Source organism: Carassius gibelio, chromosome B22, assembly GCF_023724105.1.
Source record: "Carassius gibelio isolate Cgi1373 ecotype wild population from Czech Republic chromosome B22, carGib1.2-hapl.c, whole genome shotgun sequence".
Classification (NCBI taxonomy): domain Eukaryota; kingdom Metazoa; phylum Chordata; class Actinopteri; order Cypriniformes; family Cyprinidae; genus Carassius; species Carassius gibelio.
This window is the reverse complement of record NC_068417.1, coordinates 38,184,351-38,201,977: the sequence shown is the minus strand read 5'-3', so window position 1 is coordinate 38,201,977 and position 17,627 is coordinate 38,184,351. Positions and strand designations below refer to the sequence as shown.

The following is a 17,627-nucleotide window of genomic DNA, read 5'->3' as shown; positions in this document are numbered from 1 at the left end:
AAGGATGTTGATCCAGGAACATGTTGTACTTGGTGAAATCACGCTCACCGTTTGCGATTAATCACTGATTAATTTACCTCAGATCTTGAAAATAAATGAAAGGAAACGTAAATGTTCAAACTGTGAAAAAAAAAAAAAAAAAAAAAAAAGTGTATTCAGTGCCAAAGATCTGCCACTCCATGTGTATTTTTAATGTTAAAATGTTGAATGTTGAAATGTCTTCAATGCGAGTTAAGAAGAGTGCTCTTGGAGAAAAACTACTGCTCCTTCTGATTGGCTTTGATTGATTGTCGCATCTCACGTAGACAAATTACTCGTCACTGGAATCTTATCGCATCAAGTCTAGGACACAGTGTAAAACAAAAGCCCCAGGATAAACCTTGTGTATATTTCCTGTTTACAGCAGCAAAGTGACATGATCCCACTTGTGGTTTATCTTCATGAAACCAGTGCCCCCACCGGAAAAATAAATCATCCTGTTTATGTGGGAATACGTGACAGTCTCGACGCCCAACATGAGGACCTGCAGGTGGCCATAGGGACACAATTTTGCCCAAGTATCAACAGGAAAAGCTGGTTTTCCAGCCAGTATATACAATCTGAAGCACTGTTGTAGTTTCGTCATGCTGTAATTAAGCCGTGTCGCAACTCCAGGTGCATTACTGGAGCTCAGGTAAGACGATCTGCAGGAGAGGGTTGCATCAGAATTGCGTAAGAGGGGAATATCTCGCTCTTTCAAAACCTGAAGGAGGAAACCAGTTTATTCTGTACCCCTGACCTAGAAATTTGGATTTCAAGCTATGAGCTGAAAGCACATTAGGAAGGGTTGTTAAGAGGAAAACCCAACAATGTTAACTGAAGGAAAGAGGAATTTAATTTATCGTTTTTATCCAGTTATAAGACTATGTTATGTAAAGTTGTTTTTATTTATTTTCTCACCTCAGGAAAAAAGGAAGAAGTTACATTTTGAAATCTGAAACCTCAACCAGTGTTAAAATTGATTTTAATTTTGTTATTTTCAGTTTTCATTTTGAGTTTAGTTTAAGTTTTAATTCTAAGTTTTAGTCTTTTTTTTTCATTTAGCAGCATTGTTTACACACACACACACACACACACACATACATATATATGTATATATATATATATATATATATATATATATATATATATATAGCTTATATTCATTTTTATTTCAATTTTAATACTTAAACATATTTACAGTTAATTGCAACATAAATTTTTCATTTAGGGTTAAGTCTGTGTTTTTATTAGGGCTGTCAGTTTAACATGTTATCTTACAGTCCATACAGTTGACTGTTGACAAATATGATGAAGGGCAACAACTCCATAAATGCAGTGCCCTAAAATTCAAGATATTGGGGCAAAAATGCCCCGTATAAATATTTGTCTCATATTTATTGTATGATAAATTATATCACACCAGCAATGAGAGCAATATCACACAAGTTTTTGTCATGAAGAACACGAGTGCAAATGTGATTGCATACAACAAACGGTTCATTAAATAAGAAGTAAATTTTGTGCTATATTCGATTTATTTTGGTTAAATTTTCTATTTTGAAAATATTACTTAAAAAGCCACAGCAGCACTATTGTGCATCTCCAAGCAATACAGCAGAGTTTAGTTTCTGAATGAATCATGTGAATCAATGATTTGAAAGCCCATTCATAATGAGAACGAATATAAATATATAAATAAACATTTACATTCCCTGCTGGTAGTTTTAGTTTCTTATTTAGTTTCATTTTTATATGTTATAATATAATATGTATACAGGTGCATCTCAATAAATTACAATGCCGTGGAAAAGTTCATTTATTTCAGTAATTCAACTCAAACTCATGTATTAAATAAAGTAAATGCACAGACTTAAGTAGTTTAAGTCTTTGGTTTTTAATTGTGACGATTGCGGCTCACATTTAACAAAAACCCACCAATTAACCATCTCAATTTTTTTTACTATGGTGACAAGCCCTATGAGGATTGTCAAGCAAAATGGATTCAAGGATTTTAGTGAACTTCACAAGGAATGCACTGAGGCTGGGGTCAAGGCATCAAGAGCCACCACACACAGAAGTGTCAAGGAATTTGTATTCCTCTTGTTAAGCCACTCCTGAGGTGTCTTACCTGGGCTAAGGAGAAGAAGAACTGGACTGTTTCTCAGTGGTCCAAAGTCCTTTTTTCAGATGAGAGCAGCAAAACTCACCAGACCTGAACCCCAGAGATAATCTATAGGATATTGTCAAGAGGAAAATGAGAAACAAGAAACCAAAAAATGCAGATGAGCTGAAGGCCACTGTCAAAGAAACTTGGGCTACCATGCCATGCTGAATTGAGGGAGTAATTAAAGTAAAAGGAGACACTACCAAGTATTGAGTACATGTACAGTATATTAACATACTTTCCAGAAGGCCAAGAATTCACTAAAAAAAACTGATTATTGGTTTTATGAAGTATTCGAATTTGTTGAGAGAATTTTTTTTTTTTTAATGTGAGCCAAACTCATCACAATTAAAACAACCAAAGACTTAAACTACTTCAGTCTGTGTGCATTTCATTTATTTAATACTTGAGTCTCACAGTTTGAGTTGAATTACTGAAATATCTTTTGCATAACCTAAAATGTTTTGCTCACTAGTCACTTTCATTTTATTGTAATGTTCCATACTTTATGTTAGGTCGTTGTAGCCTAAATGTTTAATTATTTTTTGAGGGTATTTAAAAAAAAAATATATTTTAATAGTTATTTTTAGTTACGATAGCGCGCTGCTCGGTGAAATAGTCACAAATTTGAATAAATAAAATTGTCTTTTTTATTTTGAAGTGTAAAAAGACTTCCATAATCATACAACACAAAATAAAACATTACATTTTTCTTAAACATCATTGTATTTTAGTTCAAGAACAACATTTTATATATATATAGACACATACACACACACACACACACACACGTGTATACACCGAGAGAGAGAGAGAATCTCATTAACATTGTTACTGCAGTTAACATGACCAATTAATTTTTCATATTTAGAGAATTTTTCATTTTCTTTCTCCCCCTCACAGCGAGTTCACATGAAAGAAGCTACATTTTATATAACTTGAATTGTGTAATATTGAATAATGGGAATCTTTTATCATATATGTATTTACATGGGCATTACCGACCACTTAATCATGTACTGCATAATAATTCTAATATTTAAAATCTAATATTCGACAGTTTACGTTAAAAACTATTCTCACACTTGAAGACGATGAAATGCATATGAAATCTCTCAAATGCTTACATTAATATCTAAATCAAATCTCCATATGATCTACAAACTATATACATCCAGATTTTCTAAAGTCAAAAGACTCATTTTAAACAACACAGTATACATAGAAAATTATTAAGAGATTTACACAGATTTACGACAAAACAGTATACGAATGGAGTATGTCTCGGATCTTGAGAAATGGTCAGAAGCTGAATTAATGAGGTAAAGTGAAACTTTACAAGTGCATTGCTGTGGGAGGTGTGGTGCGGTGGGTGGGTGGTGCACATGCTCAGACATGCTGCACGCAGGCGACGATCACTAATAGAAGTGCATTGCTTTGTACTGTCATCAAACTCCTTTTAAGATCTGCTCAAAATTCTCCTCCCTGAGAGCGGACCTCAGGAGAGTTCAGGAGCGATGGCACATCAGGGTGATAAAAATGGTCTTCACCGAGTCAAAAACCTTCAAGACTTCAGCATCTCCTGTGTGGAGACCTTGCTGTCCTCTGCGGTGTTCTCTTTCAGGCTACTGGTCGTCTCCCGACCAGAGCTGCGCTGAATGTTGGCCTTGGACGACCTCTGCCGCCTCGTCCCGCTACGATCGCACCGCATCAGGTTCTTGATGGTGGTCCACATTTCCTCGTCCCTGTAGGAGTAGATGACCGGGTTCATGACGGAGTTGAGGACGGCGAGGAGCAGCAGCCAGCGTTTGAATTTCAGGACGTTGCACTGTTCGCACTTAAGTCCGTCCAGAAGCAGAATCACAAGTCCGGGAGTCCAACAGATCACGAACGCCCCTGAAGAGACGAACAAACATTTGGGTTTAATGGTTTTTATATGATAAAACCATATATAGTTGGAGATATCACATACATGTTACAGATATGTTTTCGGACTTACAAATATCAAAAATAAAAATTGGCATAAAATAAAAATTAGCAACTAATTCTTTCCATATTTTACATTTATTTGAGGGCATTTCTGAAAAGACTCCTGTTTGATGTGGTTCTAATGACGTTATGAAACTAAATAAACAAATTTTTTGTCAAAAAGTAACGATAAAATAAAAAGAGACAGTTTTGAGTGGCCCTGCATTAAATATTGCTTTTAAACTGGGAAAGTTAATCACCTGTGTTAACAAACTCATTTTGACAGCACTTATATACAGTATATGCACATATACATAATGTTATACATTAATGACAGTTTAACCAAGGTTCTGAAACATGGTGCTGATATTTCTACATTTTTTGTTTGTTTTGTATTGGTTTCTTTAAAGGAAATGAAAACAGGGAAAGTTGCCACTGGTTTCCAGTGACAAGTTCCACAATTTGGGTCTCATCTCACAAAAAGTAAGCACCTCTAAGATTAACCGTTTACACATATTGCATTTCGAACTGCTGTAGATGCTGCAGTGATTTTTGTTTGTTTTAACCACACTTAAGAGAATGCATTTCTGTCCCAACATGTTCAAAAACCCCTTTTCAAGCCTTGATAGAGTGACTCACAGCAGTAAAGCTGCTTTTAGTCACAGTTCCCCTGAATTCTTTCAAGTTCCTATGAAATCCTGCCTGCACCGCAAAACAAGCTCGGACAAACAGGAGCGATGTCAGGTGAAGAACATGTCCTGGCACGTCTTTCAAGATTAGAAAACACTAAGAAGCACTAAATTGAAAAAAAGAGATGGTTGTTTTCAGATGGTGGAGCTTCTCCCGAAAGAGCCGTACAAACCCCGTTTCACTACTAAAAATCATTTTCTTAATCAGTCATTTCTAACAGTGTAAAATAATAAAAATCTTAAGAAATAATGAATACATTTGATTTTGTTTTTCTATAGCAAATGTAACTTGTTTTAAGGAAGTTCAGATAGTTTACTGTAAAACATGACACATGCTGTTTAAAAGTGTTTTGTGAGGTGTGAGAAATGTGTCTATTTGGCTCTAGAAATGCTTTATACTGTTCTGAGGTTATGACTAAACCTCATCAAATGGAGTTTCTCTGTGGTTTCTAGTAAGTTTGCCATTTAAGTGAACACTCTTTCCCTTTAATCGTATTAAGAGGTTGTGGAGAAGGACAGAGCACCATGTTTTCTGCAGATGTGCAGTGTTGTAAGAGCCCTTTGCATGCACTTATTACACGGCGTAACCAACAGCAGCAGTGAGTGGGTTGGGCACCACAGGGCAACAGAGCCTCAAAGGGGCCACAACTATTTTAACAGAAGCCCATATAGTGGCAGCACTGCTACAGATGGAACAGCATTCAGGCATAAACAATTAAATCAAATAAAAAAGAATCAGCTACATCTGTTGTCAAGGAACAACCAATCCAACCAACCTAAACCAAGTTGAGCATTGTGCAATCTAACAAAGTTTCTCAGAGGAATGTAAAGTGTTTATGAGTTTACACAAATTTCCTTGTGGGAACGAAATTTTGAGAGCAACAGCCAAGTTTCTTAAGAAAAGGTTTTGTGAGCGAGTGCAAAATTGCTTGGGAAATGCAAAGGTTTTGCGAGCAAACAGAGTTTCTTGGGAAACAAATGATTTGTGAGTGAACGCAAAGTTTCTTTGGAAACGCAATGGTTTCTTGAGTGAACGCAAAGTTTCTTGGGAAAGCAATGGTTTCTTGAGTGAACGCAAAGTTTCTTGGGAAAGCAATGGTTTCTTGAGTGAACGCAAAGTTTCTTGGGAAAGCAATGGTTTCTTGGGAAAGCAATGGTTTCTTGAGTGAACGCAAAGTTTCTTGGGAAAGCAATGGTTTTGTGAGTGCAAAGTTTTTTGGGGAACTAACTAGCATTTCTTTTTGCATTTCTTTTTTTCTACTGTGGCAGCCCGACCTCTATGAAATTTAATTGCTTCTCATAACAGTACATTACACCACATATTTTATTGCTGGCTGTGATTGTGTCATATTATAAGGCAGCATTTGTTTTTTGTAAGGAGTTTTACATACAAAATGCTTGACACTCAAAAAGTGCATCAGCTGTATGTATGCATGCATAGAGCAGAGCTGCTTGTAATTTTTTATCTATTTGTACTTGCACAGAAAATAACCATTTAAGCACATGCAAGTTAATATTTACAGTAAAGAAAGCAGATACTGTTGCACTGAAGGTTTCTTGTCTGTTTTTAACAAAGTATTTATCAGAAGAATAGTTGGGCAACAGATAAGTAACCTTTACCTCCAAAGATGCCACAAGACAACAAAGAAAGAATGCAGCATGCGTCTGCTTTTTTTATCTGCAGTTCGTTCAAGAAATAACTGAGGAGTACTGGGCTGTGGATCTTCACTTTTTCTCCAAGGCCACTGGCCACTCGTGCTGGTGGTTTGATTCAGATGACAGGCAGTGTAAAGATCGCCCTTGTGCAAGATAATGACTCAGGTCTGGAGGAAGCCTGTTGTGCAGGAAACAGACGACTCCTCCACTTTGGCCTTATCTGCAACTTGAAGCAGTAACAGTTACTCCTAAAAACTGGTATAAAAACCAGCTTTTCTTCTCGGCGACATGCAATTTCTCCAAAAAGACCTGCTCAGACCAGTTCAAACCAGCTTTTGTGATGGTGAGCGGCACAATTCATAATAAAAGACAAAGAAAAACAAAAAGCAAAAGAAATTCAACCTTTGAGCTTCTGATAGCAATCAGCTAATGCACGGGTGGGAGGTGTCGTGTTTTGCGTGTCATTGTTAACTCTTGCATTCCCTTGTGTGTTAACTCTTGTTTCTTGTCTCATCTTCTCATTTAAGTTTACCTTTTCCCAAAATATATGTGTATGTAGTAGATGCCTGCCCATGGTTAACAGGATATGAGATCATATCCTTCCAGTCTAAATATTTGTCATGTCTGTAATAAATCTGAAGAAATATTTACCAACCCTGTCCCATATCACCCACACAAGAGTGGGTTACAAGTTTGGCACGAAACATTTGAGACCCCACAAGGCTCCGTTGTGAGCTCAATTAACATATTCAGCAGTCTGGCAGTGTTTATCATACTTACAGACTAAAGGCGTGGACTTTGGACAGCTCATTAGAGCTGTGGAGGCTTGAGGGAAAACTATAAACCAACATATATTGCAATTGCCATTGAACTTTGAGTGACTGAGAAGTGATGATACAGTCCGATACAGATCACAGACTGGAATACACAGGGTCGTTAAATTTGCTTCATTTGTGCAATGAATTCACTTCCCATTTTGTCAGGCTGATTATAGTAATCTAGTGTTGTTATAGTAAGAGAAAAAAAAAAAAAAAAAAGGAAAGAACATTCGGTAATTAATTGCTCAACCCAAATGTAGTTAGTTCGGATAATTAAATTTGGGCAGTTTGGCAAATTTTTCAGGGTTTTGTGTTTTCTGGTGATAAACTAAAGCAGTAGTAGAAAAGGTCTTCAGATACAAGGTGCCTTTCGATATTTCATTTGAACAAATTTTACATATTGCTGAAGCTGACATGTTTACATCCTTAAAGAAGCTGGAATCGAATGTCACGGTTTCAGTTTTGGTTTGGGGTGATGCACCAAAGTTTCTGCAACTGAAAGTCTGAAACTGCCAAAAAATTGTTTTTGGCCATTTTGGCTAAACATGTGCCGGTATTCGGTAATGCAGTATATCACGATGATGAATATGCACGATATGTTAGTGCAGGCACTTCTAAATACCGCGAATAATTATATAATTACAAATTATTCCAAATTTGGAATGCATTTTAAGAATACTTTTCCCATCTATTTTTTTTTCAATTAAAAAGACGTGTGTGCGCCCTGATGTAAACAAGCATGCACGAGAAGCACATGGGGGAACAGGTGAGAGACGCGCTGAATGAAAGCACATTCACTCTCTGACAGCAGATGGTGCTAAACTGCAGAAAATGCAACCGTTAACCTGGAAACCCCATAAATAAAGCAGCTGCTATACTTTCTGTATTTAAATAATTTAAATAGCCATTCAGATTTGTGTATTAGCTTTGATGTTCATCACAGCGCCAAATACTTAAATATTAAGACTTTAAAAGATTTATTTTCAAACACTTTTTTTTTTACATTTTAATCTGGACTACATCATGCTCTAGATGTTTTAATTCTTTACTGTTCATTCACACTTAACATTAGGGCTTCATTAGTTAACATAAGTCATTAGACAACATAAACTGCCAATGAAAAATTATTCTGAACATTCATTCATCTTAGGTTTTAAGATACTTAATTAATAACACGTTGTTAAAAGCGAAAGTTGCCACTGTGTTATAAAATGAGCTAACATTAACTTAAATTTAGTATCTAAGTATTTTTTTTTTTAACAAAGATTAATAACTTTGATATCGGCCGATCCCCATTTCGGTCTAGTGTTTTCCATTGCATTCTGTTCTTCTGTGAAACCCAGAATATATTTGCTGAATGACATTTATGTCCATACAAAAAAAGCCAAAGGGGTCCAAAACCACAACAGCCCTTAATGAGGCTAGATACTATGTTGAATTTACAGCTAAAATAAGGCTGTGAGAGTACAGACTACAGTCTTTACAATGGCACGCAATGTATAAAGGTCCTAGATCGCATACTTATCATTTGTTTTATGCAGATCTTGAATACAGAAAGTTATTTTTCCCCTCAGAAACATGTTTCATCAGCTGAACAATTGGTACGGTGTTAAACAACAGTACAATCCACTGAAAGCACTATACTTCCGTTGCTTTTCTTTCCCTGTCAAAAAATTAAATATGGCTCTACCCTGACTCTAATGACTTTCAAAATATCTTCTTTGTGTTACTAAGGAACTTTTTGGGTTAACTAGACATTTCGCAAGACCAGACCTAAGGGAACATCTCCAGAACTTACCAAGTACGGTCATCACCGTTTTGATGAGCTTGACCGGCGTCCTCTTTCGATTTATAGCTGCAGAAGTGTGCGCATTCATGACAACAGTCTTTCTCATCACATAGATGTAAATCCTTAAGTAAACGGCCACCATGATGAGGAAGAGCAATAGGTTGGACACAGACCAGAAGATCAGGTAGCTCCGGCTAAAGATGGGTGCCAGTTTGGAGCACAGGTCCAGACTGCAGATACAGTTCCAGCCCAAACTCGGAACGGCCCCCAAGAATATCGATATACCCCACACCAGGACAATCAACAGGGTCACCCGACGTTTGTTGAGGTTACTGTGAACCTTCCAGTTCATGATGGAGATGTAGCGCTCGAGGGCGATCACCAGGAGGTTTATCAGAGATGCGGAGAGACTCACGTCCAGCAAACCCTGCCGAAAGAAGTAGGCTTGAAGGGAGAGATCGCGAGATATTTTCCCTGTTTTGAACATGAGATACACATAAGCGATCCCGGCGAGAAAGTCTGAGGCGGCAAGGTTGGCGAGGAGATAGTAGAAGGGGTAGTGAAACCTTCTGTTTGTCACCACCGCCGCAATAATCATGGCATTGGCCACTAGGATGAAGCAACAGCAGATGGATCCAACGACCTGAACCAGGGTGAGCTGCGTTTGCTCCCAATCATCAGAGGTTATGTTGCTGTTGTTGTAGAAAAAGTCCATTAACTGGTCATGGTGGCAAACGTTAGACCTGGCCATCTTTAGACAAAAACCACTATGATAGGAGAGAAAAACAACACATAAGTGTATTGTCTGGGACTATAAAGCTTCAATTATTTCATGTTTGTTTTTCATACGAGTCATTTATCTGAAAATCTTTTATCTGGAAATGCCACAATTGGAACATGCATGACGAAAACGCAATAGACTAAACAAAGAATGCAACATAAACACTCAAGTGAACATAAAAAAATAATGGATAGACTGACTTATGAACTGAATAAAATGCAAATAAATGCTTAAACAATCCCTTTAGGGATTCAAAATATATATTTTACCATAATTACACTATAAACTTAGGTAAAATAGTTTATGCTTTTTAAGTCCTAAACATTTTTTCAGTGTTTAAGAATAAAATGATATGTATTTTGTTTTAAAGGATAATATTTTTAGCTCAGATGTAAAATTTGTAGCCTACTGTAGCATTTTCACGTTTTTCACATTTTTAATAGTTTGTCTCATTTCCATTTTAGTCACATTTAGTCTTCCCTTGTTAGTTGCAGTGTAGTCTCTAATTTAGTCTGAGCCGTTAAATGCTGTTTCAGATAGTTTACATACTTTAACAAACATTAACGAACCAAATCAATCCAAATCCCAAGTCAAATCAAGTGTAGACGATATTATCCACTTAAAAACTTTATCAAAATGTACGAAAGTCGTACAGTAAGATGCAGTGATATATAAAGCTCTCTTACCACAGTCACAGACTCGTCAGTTTCTCAGTTCTCTCTCCATTAGTGGTCCAAAGAATCGCGCGAATCCGGCTTGACACCACAAACACGAGGCAACTCTGACTGACTGGTTATCTGAAGAAGTGTGAGCTCGAGAGTTTTAGGGAGGAGAGCGTGAGGGATAGTCATTGAGGGCGTGGTCACCTTTCAATCGTTCATTAAAAATGACATAAAACGACTTTTCACGTTATGAAAAGGAAATCAAGCCAAATTTGCATTTGATCTCACCACGAGCCGAAGAACTCAGGTAATAAACGTGTTTAAAGAACAACACTTCAAGTCAAGTAGATAATGACGTGTTTATGAGTGGCTTCTTTGTCAGCGTCTATTTCGTAGAGTTACGCAATTTTACTCAGGTGTTTGAGGTAAGGGAGGATCCACAACATTGAATATTAACAAATATGGAGATTTCGATCAATAATACAACTGAGATTTAACCCTAGTCTACCTTCTTGGACTTATTGTTGAACATTTACTATTTATAAACAGTCAATAAAGAAAATATGCATTGTCAAATGCATTGACGTATAACCAATATAGGAGATACTTCCCTGCTGAAAACAAAAAAAAAAACAAAAACAAACAAAAAAAACAATAGAAACCATTACAGAATTTTTAATGGTTCTAATGGGAATTCTGTTGGTTTTAATGGACACTGTAATGGACCCTGATGGTCTCTATTGGTAATTTGCTTTTTTCTACTGGTGGCATGTATTGAATATTGGATACCATTAAGGACCATTAGAACACCTTTGGAAACTTTTGGTAGTATCTACTGGACACCAGTATGAACCATTTTGACTCCAATAAACTTAGTGGTTACTTTGGAAAACTGTAATGCTCCTTGTGGGTACTACTGGAAAAAACACACACATAAATAATAGAAACCATTACAGAATTTGTATTGGAAACCTATACAAACCAATAAATCCTAATGGAATATGACCAAAACACACTACGTAATGGAAACCATTTGGTAATGATTAACTGCTGATGGTTTGTAATGGTTTTGTAATGGAAACCATTAGAAATTCTGTAATGGCTTCTATTGTTTTGTTTTCAGTACAAATTATATTCATAAAAAGATTTGTTATTTTGGTACCTACTGCTCTGCCTTCACTGTGCTTGTAAAGATATGAAATCTTTGATGTTCTGGAAAAAAAAAAGTTTAATTAGAACCATAAAATAGGAGTAAATCAACGTTGGTTCAGGTAGACCAAGTAAATCACAGATTTCAGGACTGAGTTTCATTTCTTATAGAAACAAGAAGTGAAGCCGTCATTCTAAATACCAAGCACTTCTGATTTTATTGGTTTTTGAGGTCTAGAAACCACCTTATGCAAAACTCAATCTTTTAACAACCCCCAAAAAAACATGTCACCAAGATTCTAGTGCATTTTAGCATGAATTTTACTGCTTTGAATAAAGCGACCCAAAAAAGAAAAGCACACACAAGGAGCCTCTTGTAAATTGAACATACAAAATACTTTTATTATACTTTAATATCTTCCATTCCCGCACCCAAGGTCTTTCTCCCGGTGAGCATTTGCTTACTAAGCAAGTCACGTAGGAACTTGTCTGCCTTCCCTGTTAATTGTGGGATGATGATGATAATGAGGAGTGATTCACATCAAAGTATGATCATCTCCAACAAGACAAAAGTTGCCTCAGCGGAGTGAGCAATGCATTCTTAGAACTCTGGTGTTGCATTAGTCATTCCTTACATACTTTAAGCACAATATTAAAAGACGTTATCTTTCAAATACGTCTAAACACCTTTTGAGGTAACATGCCAAAGTGCTGATATGAAAACCAGCGGAAATGTGTAACTTGAAGCAACTCTCTAATGTGAAACACGAGCAGACAATCCACATAAATAATATCATAAAATATATTTCCTCTACTATCCAACATTAAACAGGGATAATTTTACAGTTGCACATCAAAATGCATCCAAGGTCATCTGCGGTTGCCATTTGACCCACAAAATGATTAATAATTTTGCTCTTAATTGCATTGTAGTGCACTTTGGCAGATATGATTTGGTTTTTATCCGTTTGCTAATGCAGGTCTTACCGGATCCTAATGAAATTGGCACATTCAAAGGAAGATCGTTCTTCCTGTGTAGTACATGAAGCATGTACATGGAGCGGTAAACATGTTCACATAATCTTTCCCTTATTGAGCTGCAAATCCATTGCAGTTTTCAGTAGATTCAACATCGAATCGGTCGCAACGGTCAGCTGATGAGAATGATGGTGTCGTCTTTGGGAACACTGCAGAAAGAGCACAAATTAGGCATATTGAGTTGGCATTTCATATATTTGTGCACGGACGATCTGAAACCAGTCTTTGAAACGGTTCCCGTTGTCTCTGAAGCAACTTACAACACAATTTTGAGTTCTGATGGGTTTTCGGTGCAGATTTCCAAAGGAAGTGAAACTAAAGTTTCCTAAATAAACCCAATTTTCGAGTCCTGAAAACTTTGCAGGTTAGTTTCGTTGCTAATTAGGTAAATTCCCTCAGTTGAACCGCCTCCGCAAGTCTTTTTATCAAGGAAACAAGTGGTTCCAAAAATGCAAAAATAAATGACATTTAAAATATATTGAGATAGAAAAAATTTAAAATTGTAACAATGTGTTACATTATTAAGGTTTTTACCCCAGGCGTTTATACTTTTGATAATATAAATGCAGTTTTTTTTAGATAGATAGACAGACAGACAGACAGACAGACAGACAGATAGATTTAATTCTGGTCCACTTGTTGAGCAGGAACACCAGTTGATCTAATCTGAAGAGATGATGGAAGATTCTGGTAAAACCCGATTTAATCCTAAAGTACTGTACTATCCATGCTGAAACCCATGGCAGCATAAGTGGCTCTTACACTGATATTTAGACTCATTATCAAGTTATGGCCAGGCTTTACATCGCATCTGACACTCAAGCAAACAATGAGTCCTCCATTTGGAGTTCAGTTTCACGTTTTCTCGCATTGCAACCCATAACAGTTAGAAAGTTACAAGACAAAAAGCTCTGGCAATATTCCCCAGAGGAAAACAAGAAGCAGCTCAGAACAATAATGGGCATCATTACAGGGGCAAGTATTTCATTTCTAAACTCTCGTTTGTTTATCGTTCCTGCAAGGCAAGGGGAAGCCTCCTCAATTTTTTTTTTTTTCCCACAGAGAACATTTCTCTGTAATCAGCACTTTGCTGGGTGTGTCTGTCTTTCTGTCCCACCACTAATTCCATTTCTCATGCCATAGTGGGCTGACCTCAGCTCTGGAGGAAACACTGCTGCCCTGCAGCTGATGTCTGTGATTATATACTGTACCTTTTGCAGCAACACAGCATAACTGAAGGGTGGATGGTCTCGGCTTCACCACACTCTGTGCCGACCACCTCCTGCCCCTGGAGGGGGAAACCCTCCTTCTGCCCCGTCATAAACCGCTGGAGCTCTGTCATGGGGAAGCCTGTCGTTTGGTAACCCTAGACAAAAAGGAGAAGTTGATAAGAAGTGCTAAAAACAAGTACAGTATAGTAAGTACAGTGCAGCTTTTTATTTGTTGAATTTTGTTCAACCTGCAAGGAAAGTTATAAAATTACGTCATCAATTAACCACACTGATGTTGTCATGACGTGATTTGTATTAATTTTATGTTAATACTTTGCAGTTTAATACAAAAAAAAGAAAAAACAAAAGCAAAACAAAATCCAAACAGAATAAAACATAACTAAAAACCCAAACAAAAAACAAACTCCCATAAAAAATAAATAAATCAAAAGCAAAAAAAACTGAAAACAAAAAACAAAACAAAAAAAAACACCCCCAAAAAAGCAAAAAAAATAAATAAATAAATATATATATATATATATATATACACAAATAAGCAGAACAAAACTAAACTAATAAAAACCAAAACAAAAACTAACACCCACAAAAAATACAAATAACAAAAGAAAAAAAACGAAAGCAAAAATCAAAAACAAAAAAAAGGAACAAAATTAAACTAAAAAACCCCAAACAAAAAACACCCCCCCCCCCAAAAAAAAAAAAAAAATCTTTACAGATAATATATTTCATTTTCAAGTGAACTAATCTGTTAAGAGAATAAAGACATTCATTTGATCCATTATTATATAATTAATAGGGCCTCTTCCTTCAAACCCTAAATTCAATATTTATTAAATGCATTAATTATATTACGATTGCTCTTTTTGCCAGTTTTTTTTTTTTTCTCATGGGATAGTGGAAGGGGGCTAGAATATAATAGGTTGAAGGGGGATAACAAGAGTCGGAAATGTTTGCAATCCGGTTCAAACTCGCATCCATGTAAGCATTGCAGTCCAATGTGTTGGAACGTGTGCTAACCACTAAACCATGCAGAAATACTAGAAACTAGTCACAGTCGGTTAAGCTGATATTACCTTGATGGTCTCGTAAGCGTCTGTGATGAGGGCGATGAAGAGACTGAGCACCATGTAGATGAAGAGCGAGATGAACGAGTAGAGATAAGCTCGGCTAAACAGCCACACCATTGTGTTCTTTTGCTCAAACTCTGCAAACGTGGGGAACATGTCGTCCCCGTTGACTAGCGAGAAGAGGCACTCTGCCACACGACTCAGACCTTCGAACTGACCCACAGAGAAAACACGTGCAGAAAGTGTGCATGAGACCACTGTGAAATACTGACAGCTGGCAGAATCAAAACACATCATGTATTCATAACAACACTTTATATAATTATGTGTCTGTGCATATATGTATACAGAATAAATAGATAGATAAAAAGTTATATTATTGTATTCTATTCTGTAATGCTGTATTCTATTCTGTTTGGTCAATAGATGGCTTCTTAAAAGTATAAGTCAACATACACTGCCATCTACTGTACAAAAGAAAAACTACCGAATTAAAACAAGGAAGTATGTCACAGTACATACATATTTCACTAGTATAAAATACAAACCACAAACATTTAGCCAGTGGGTTTGTTGGTTTGCTTTATTCACCTTCTCGTGGTAGGGTCCCAGGACAATCCATCCACAGAAGGTGTAGCCCAGGTAGATCATTCCTGCGCAGCAGCAGAAGCGCAAGACTTTTGGTAAAGCTGCTCCCATAGTGAGGATAAGCACCTGCGTTGTCATAAAAAGATTTTTTAGAGCATATAACAAATGTTTAGTCTTTAAGAAGTCAATACTGTTATGTGACTAGTGGTCAGTAAAACACATGTGCATCACCTTGCTATACATTTACATTCATGTGAGTTTGTGCATTTTGACTTGCATTGTATTTTTCGAAGTATCCCAGGTATCTAATGACGCCCACCCAGACCATCAGAGTCGACGTGCCCAGGAAGATGCTGCAGACGTCGTAGTTAGTCAAGCTCTGGGAGGAGAAACGAACTTTATTAGTGATTTGAATGCAGGCCAAACTTGTTCTTCCATGCGAGTGTAAGGTAAACATTACATAAACCTGTTTAATTGCCGTGCCTTAAATAGCCCTACAGGCACGGGCCCAAAGTCTAAAGAGTGCGTGTCTGTAAGAGAGTTACATAACGTCATGAAAACCTGCAGAATCTGTGCAGCTGTATAAAAGAACACCAACTATGAACTTTAGAAACTAAATATAAAATAATAATAATAAAATGAAAACTAATATAATCAATACATGACAATAAACTATTTATGTTGATCATTTCTATGTTTCCAACTAACTTTATAAACTCCGATAACATTGTTTTCTTGACAATGAAGTGCATTTTGATTTTCCCGCCAAATTTAGATGACCTTACTAAAAAGTAAATAATTTAACTAAAGAAAACAAAAACACAAACGTATTAAATACAAATACATAACGTTTGTTTCCAACTAACTTTAGAAGCTACACAATTGAGCAAATCCTCCCTCCAAATTTAGATTACCTTATCAAAAAAAGCTAAAAGATCAAAATAAAAACACTAATAAAATAAATAAATGCATACCTAACAATATAAATATTTAAATGTATAAAACGTTTGTTTCCAACTATCTTAAGAATGTCAAATCTGATTATTTTAATTAAAATGAAGCACATTTTCCCTCTAATTAAGTGCTTTCGATTATACATAAATTAAAGAATGTATTAAAAATGCTAATGTTAATGCTAATGTTAAACTTAAGCACAATTTCTCTCAAAAAAAAAAAAATGTTAATGACCAATAATATAAATGAATGAATTATATTTTTCTAATGCCAATTTCTAATACTAATATTTCACATTCAAAACAAATTCATGAAAATTAAGTATATTTTCCCTCCACAATACTTCAAAATAAATTATTTTAAACAATAAACAAAATTTAAATGTATATAAAAATTAATAAAGTGTTTAGCATAAGCTATTAATATAATATGTTGAATTAAATAAAATATGTATATAATGAGAGACACCATTATATGGGGAATTACAAAAAACTATAAAAATATATAATAATAGTATAATATATATATATATATATATATATATATATATATATATATATATATATATATATATATATATATATATATATCTATCAATTTCTTATGAGTTGGAGGGATTTCTCTCATAGACATCAACTAATAACATGTTACAATCAGCATTTTTTTTTTAATTTAGGGAACTACAATTTCCTCTGCAGTTTGTCAGATTGTGTGAATATCTAATGCATCAGCAAAAATGTTCTCATAAAAAGAAGGCACCTTAGCCTGTATTTCCATTTTGAGTATTGATCCAATGATGGCCAAAACATCGCTGATGATCACCAAGATGTACCAGCCATTCAGGAACTCCCTCTGATCATCTTCACACACTTTCTGGTTGTAATTCTCAAGACAGAAGCTAGAAAACCGCTGCAGAGAGAGGAAGTGACACATGGAGGAAACACTGACAGCCCACAAAATGATTCACACTGAGTCACTGTGACAGAACACCAAAAATAACTGATGTAGATTATACAATTATTTATAAAATATTGACAGGATTGAGTGCAGG

The 17,627-nt window shown here is 35.9% G+C and overlaps 2 protein-coding genes across 2 annotated transcripts; both read right to left on the bottom strand.

Annotated features, from left to right (window-relative positions):
• Positions 1-2,811: 2,811 nt before the first annotated feature.
• On the bottom strand, positions 2,812-11,156 carry LOC127988053 (lysophosphatidic acid receptor 3). Its single transcript, XM_052590567.1, has 3 exons — positions 10,573-11,156; positions 9,115-9,872; positions 2,812-4,081 (listed from the first exon to the last, which is right to left on the bottom strand). The coding sequence occupies exons 2-3, from the start codon at positions 9,854-9,856 to the stop codon at positions 3,750-3,752; spliced, it is 1,074 nt and encodes a 357-aa protein (XP_052446527.1). The 5' UTR covers positions 9,857-9,872; positions 10,573-11,156; the 3' UTR covers positions 2,812-3,749.
• Positions 11,157-12,071: 915 nt separating this feature from the next.
• On the bottom strand, positions 12,072-17,524 carry LOC127988054 (mucolipin-2-like). Its single transcript, XM_052590568.1, has 6 exons — positions 17,336-17,524; positions 15,900-16,001; positions 15,626-15,748; positions 15,041-15,247; positions 13,947-14,101; positions 12,072-12,884 (listed from the first exon to the last, which is right to left on the bottom strand). The coding sequence occupies exons 1-6, from the start codon at positions 17,507-17,509 to the stop codon at positions 12,848-12,850; spliced, it is 798 nt and encodes a 265-aa protein (XP_052446528.1). The 5' UTR covers positions 17,510-17,524; the 3' UTR covers positions 12,072-12,847.
• Between the last annotated feature and the right edge of the window lie 103 nt (positions 17,525-17,627).

Bases quoted from the DNA above. Each gene is read 5' to 3' on its own strand.
- LOC127988053 (XM_052590567.1), bottom strand. From the start codon at position 9,856: ATGGCCAGGTCTAACGTTTGCCACCATGACCAGTTAATGGACTTTTTC. The intron at 4,082-9,114 runs GTAAGTTCTGGA...TCGTCTCTTCAG, and splicing joins AACGGTGATGACCGTACTTG to GGGCGTTCGTGATCTGTTGG.
- LOC127988054 (XM_052590568.1), bottom strand. From the start codon at position 17,509: ATGTGTCACTTCCTCTCTCTGCAGCGGTTTTCTAGCTTCTGTCTTGAG. The intron at 16,002-17,335 runs GTGCCTTCTTTT...TTCTCCTCCCAG, and splicing joins AAATGGAAATACAGGCTAAG to AGCTTGACTAACTACGACGT. The intron at 15,248-15,625 runs GTGAATAAAGCA...TCTGTGGGTCAG, and splicing joins TGGGACCCTACCACGAGAAG to TTCGAAGGTCTGAGTCGTGT.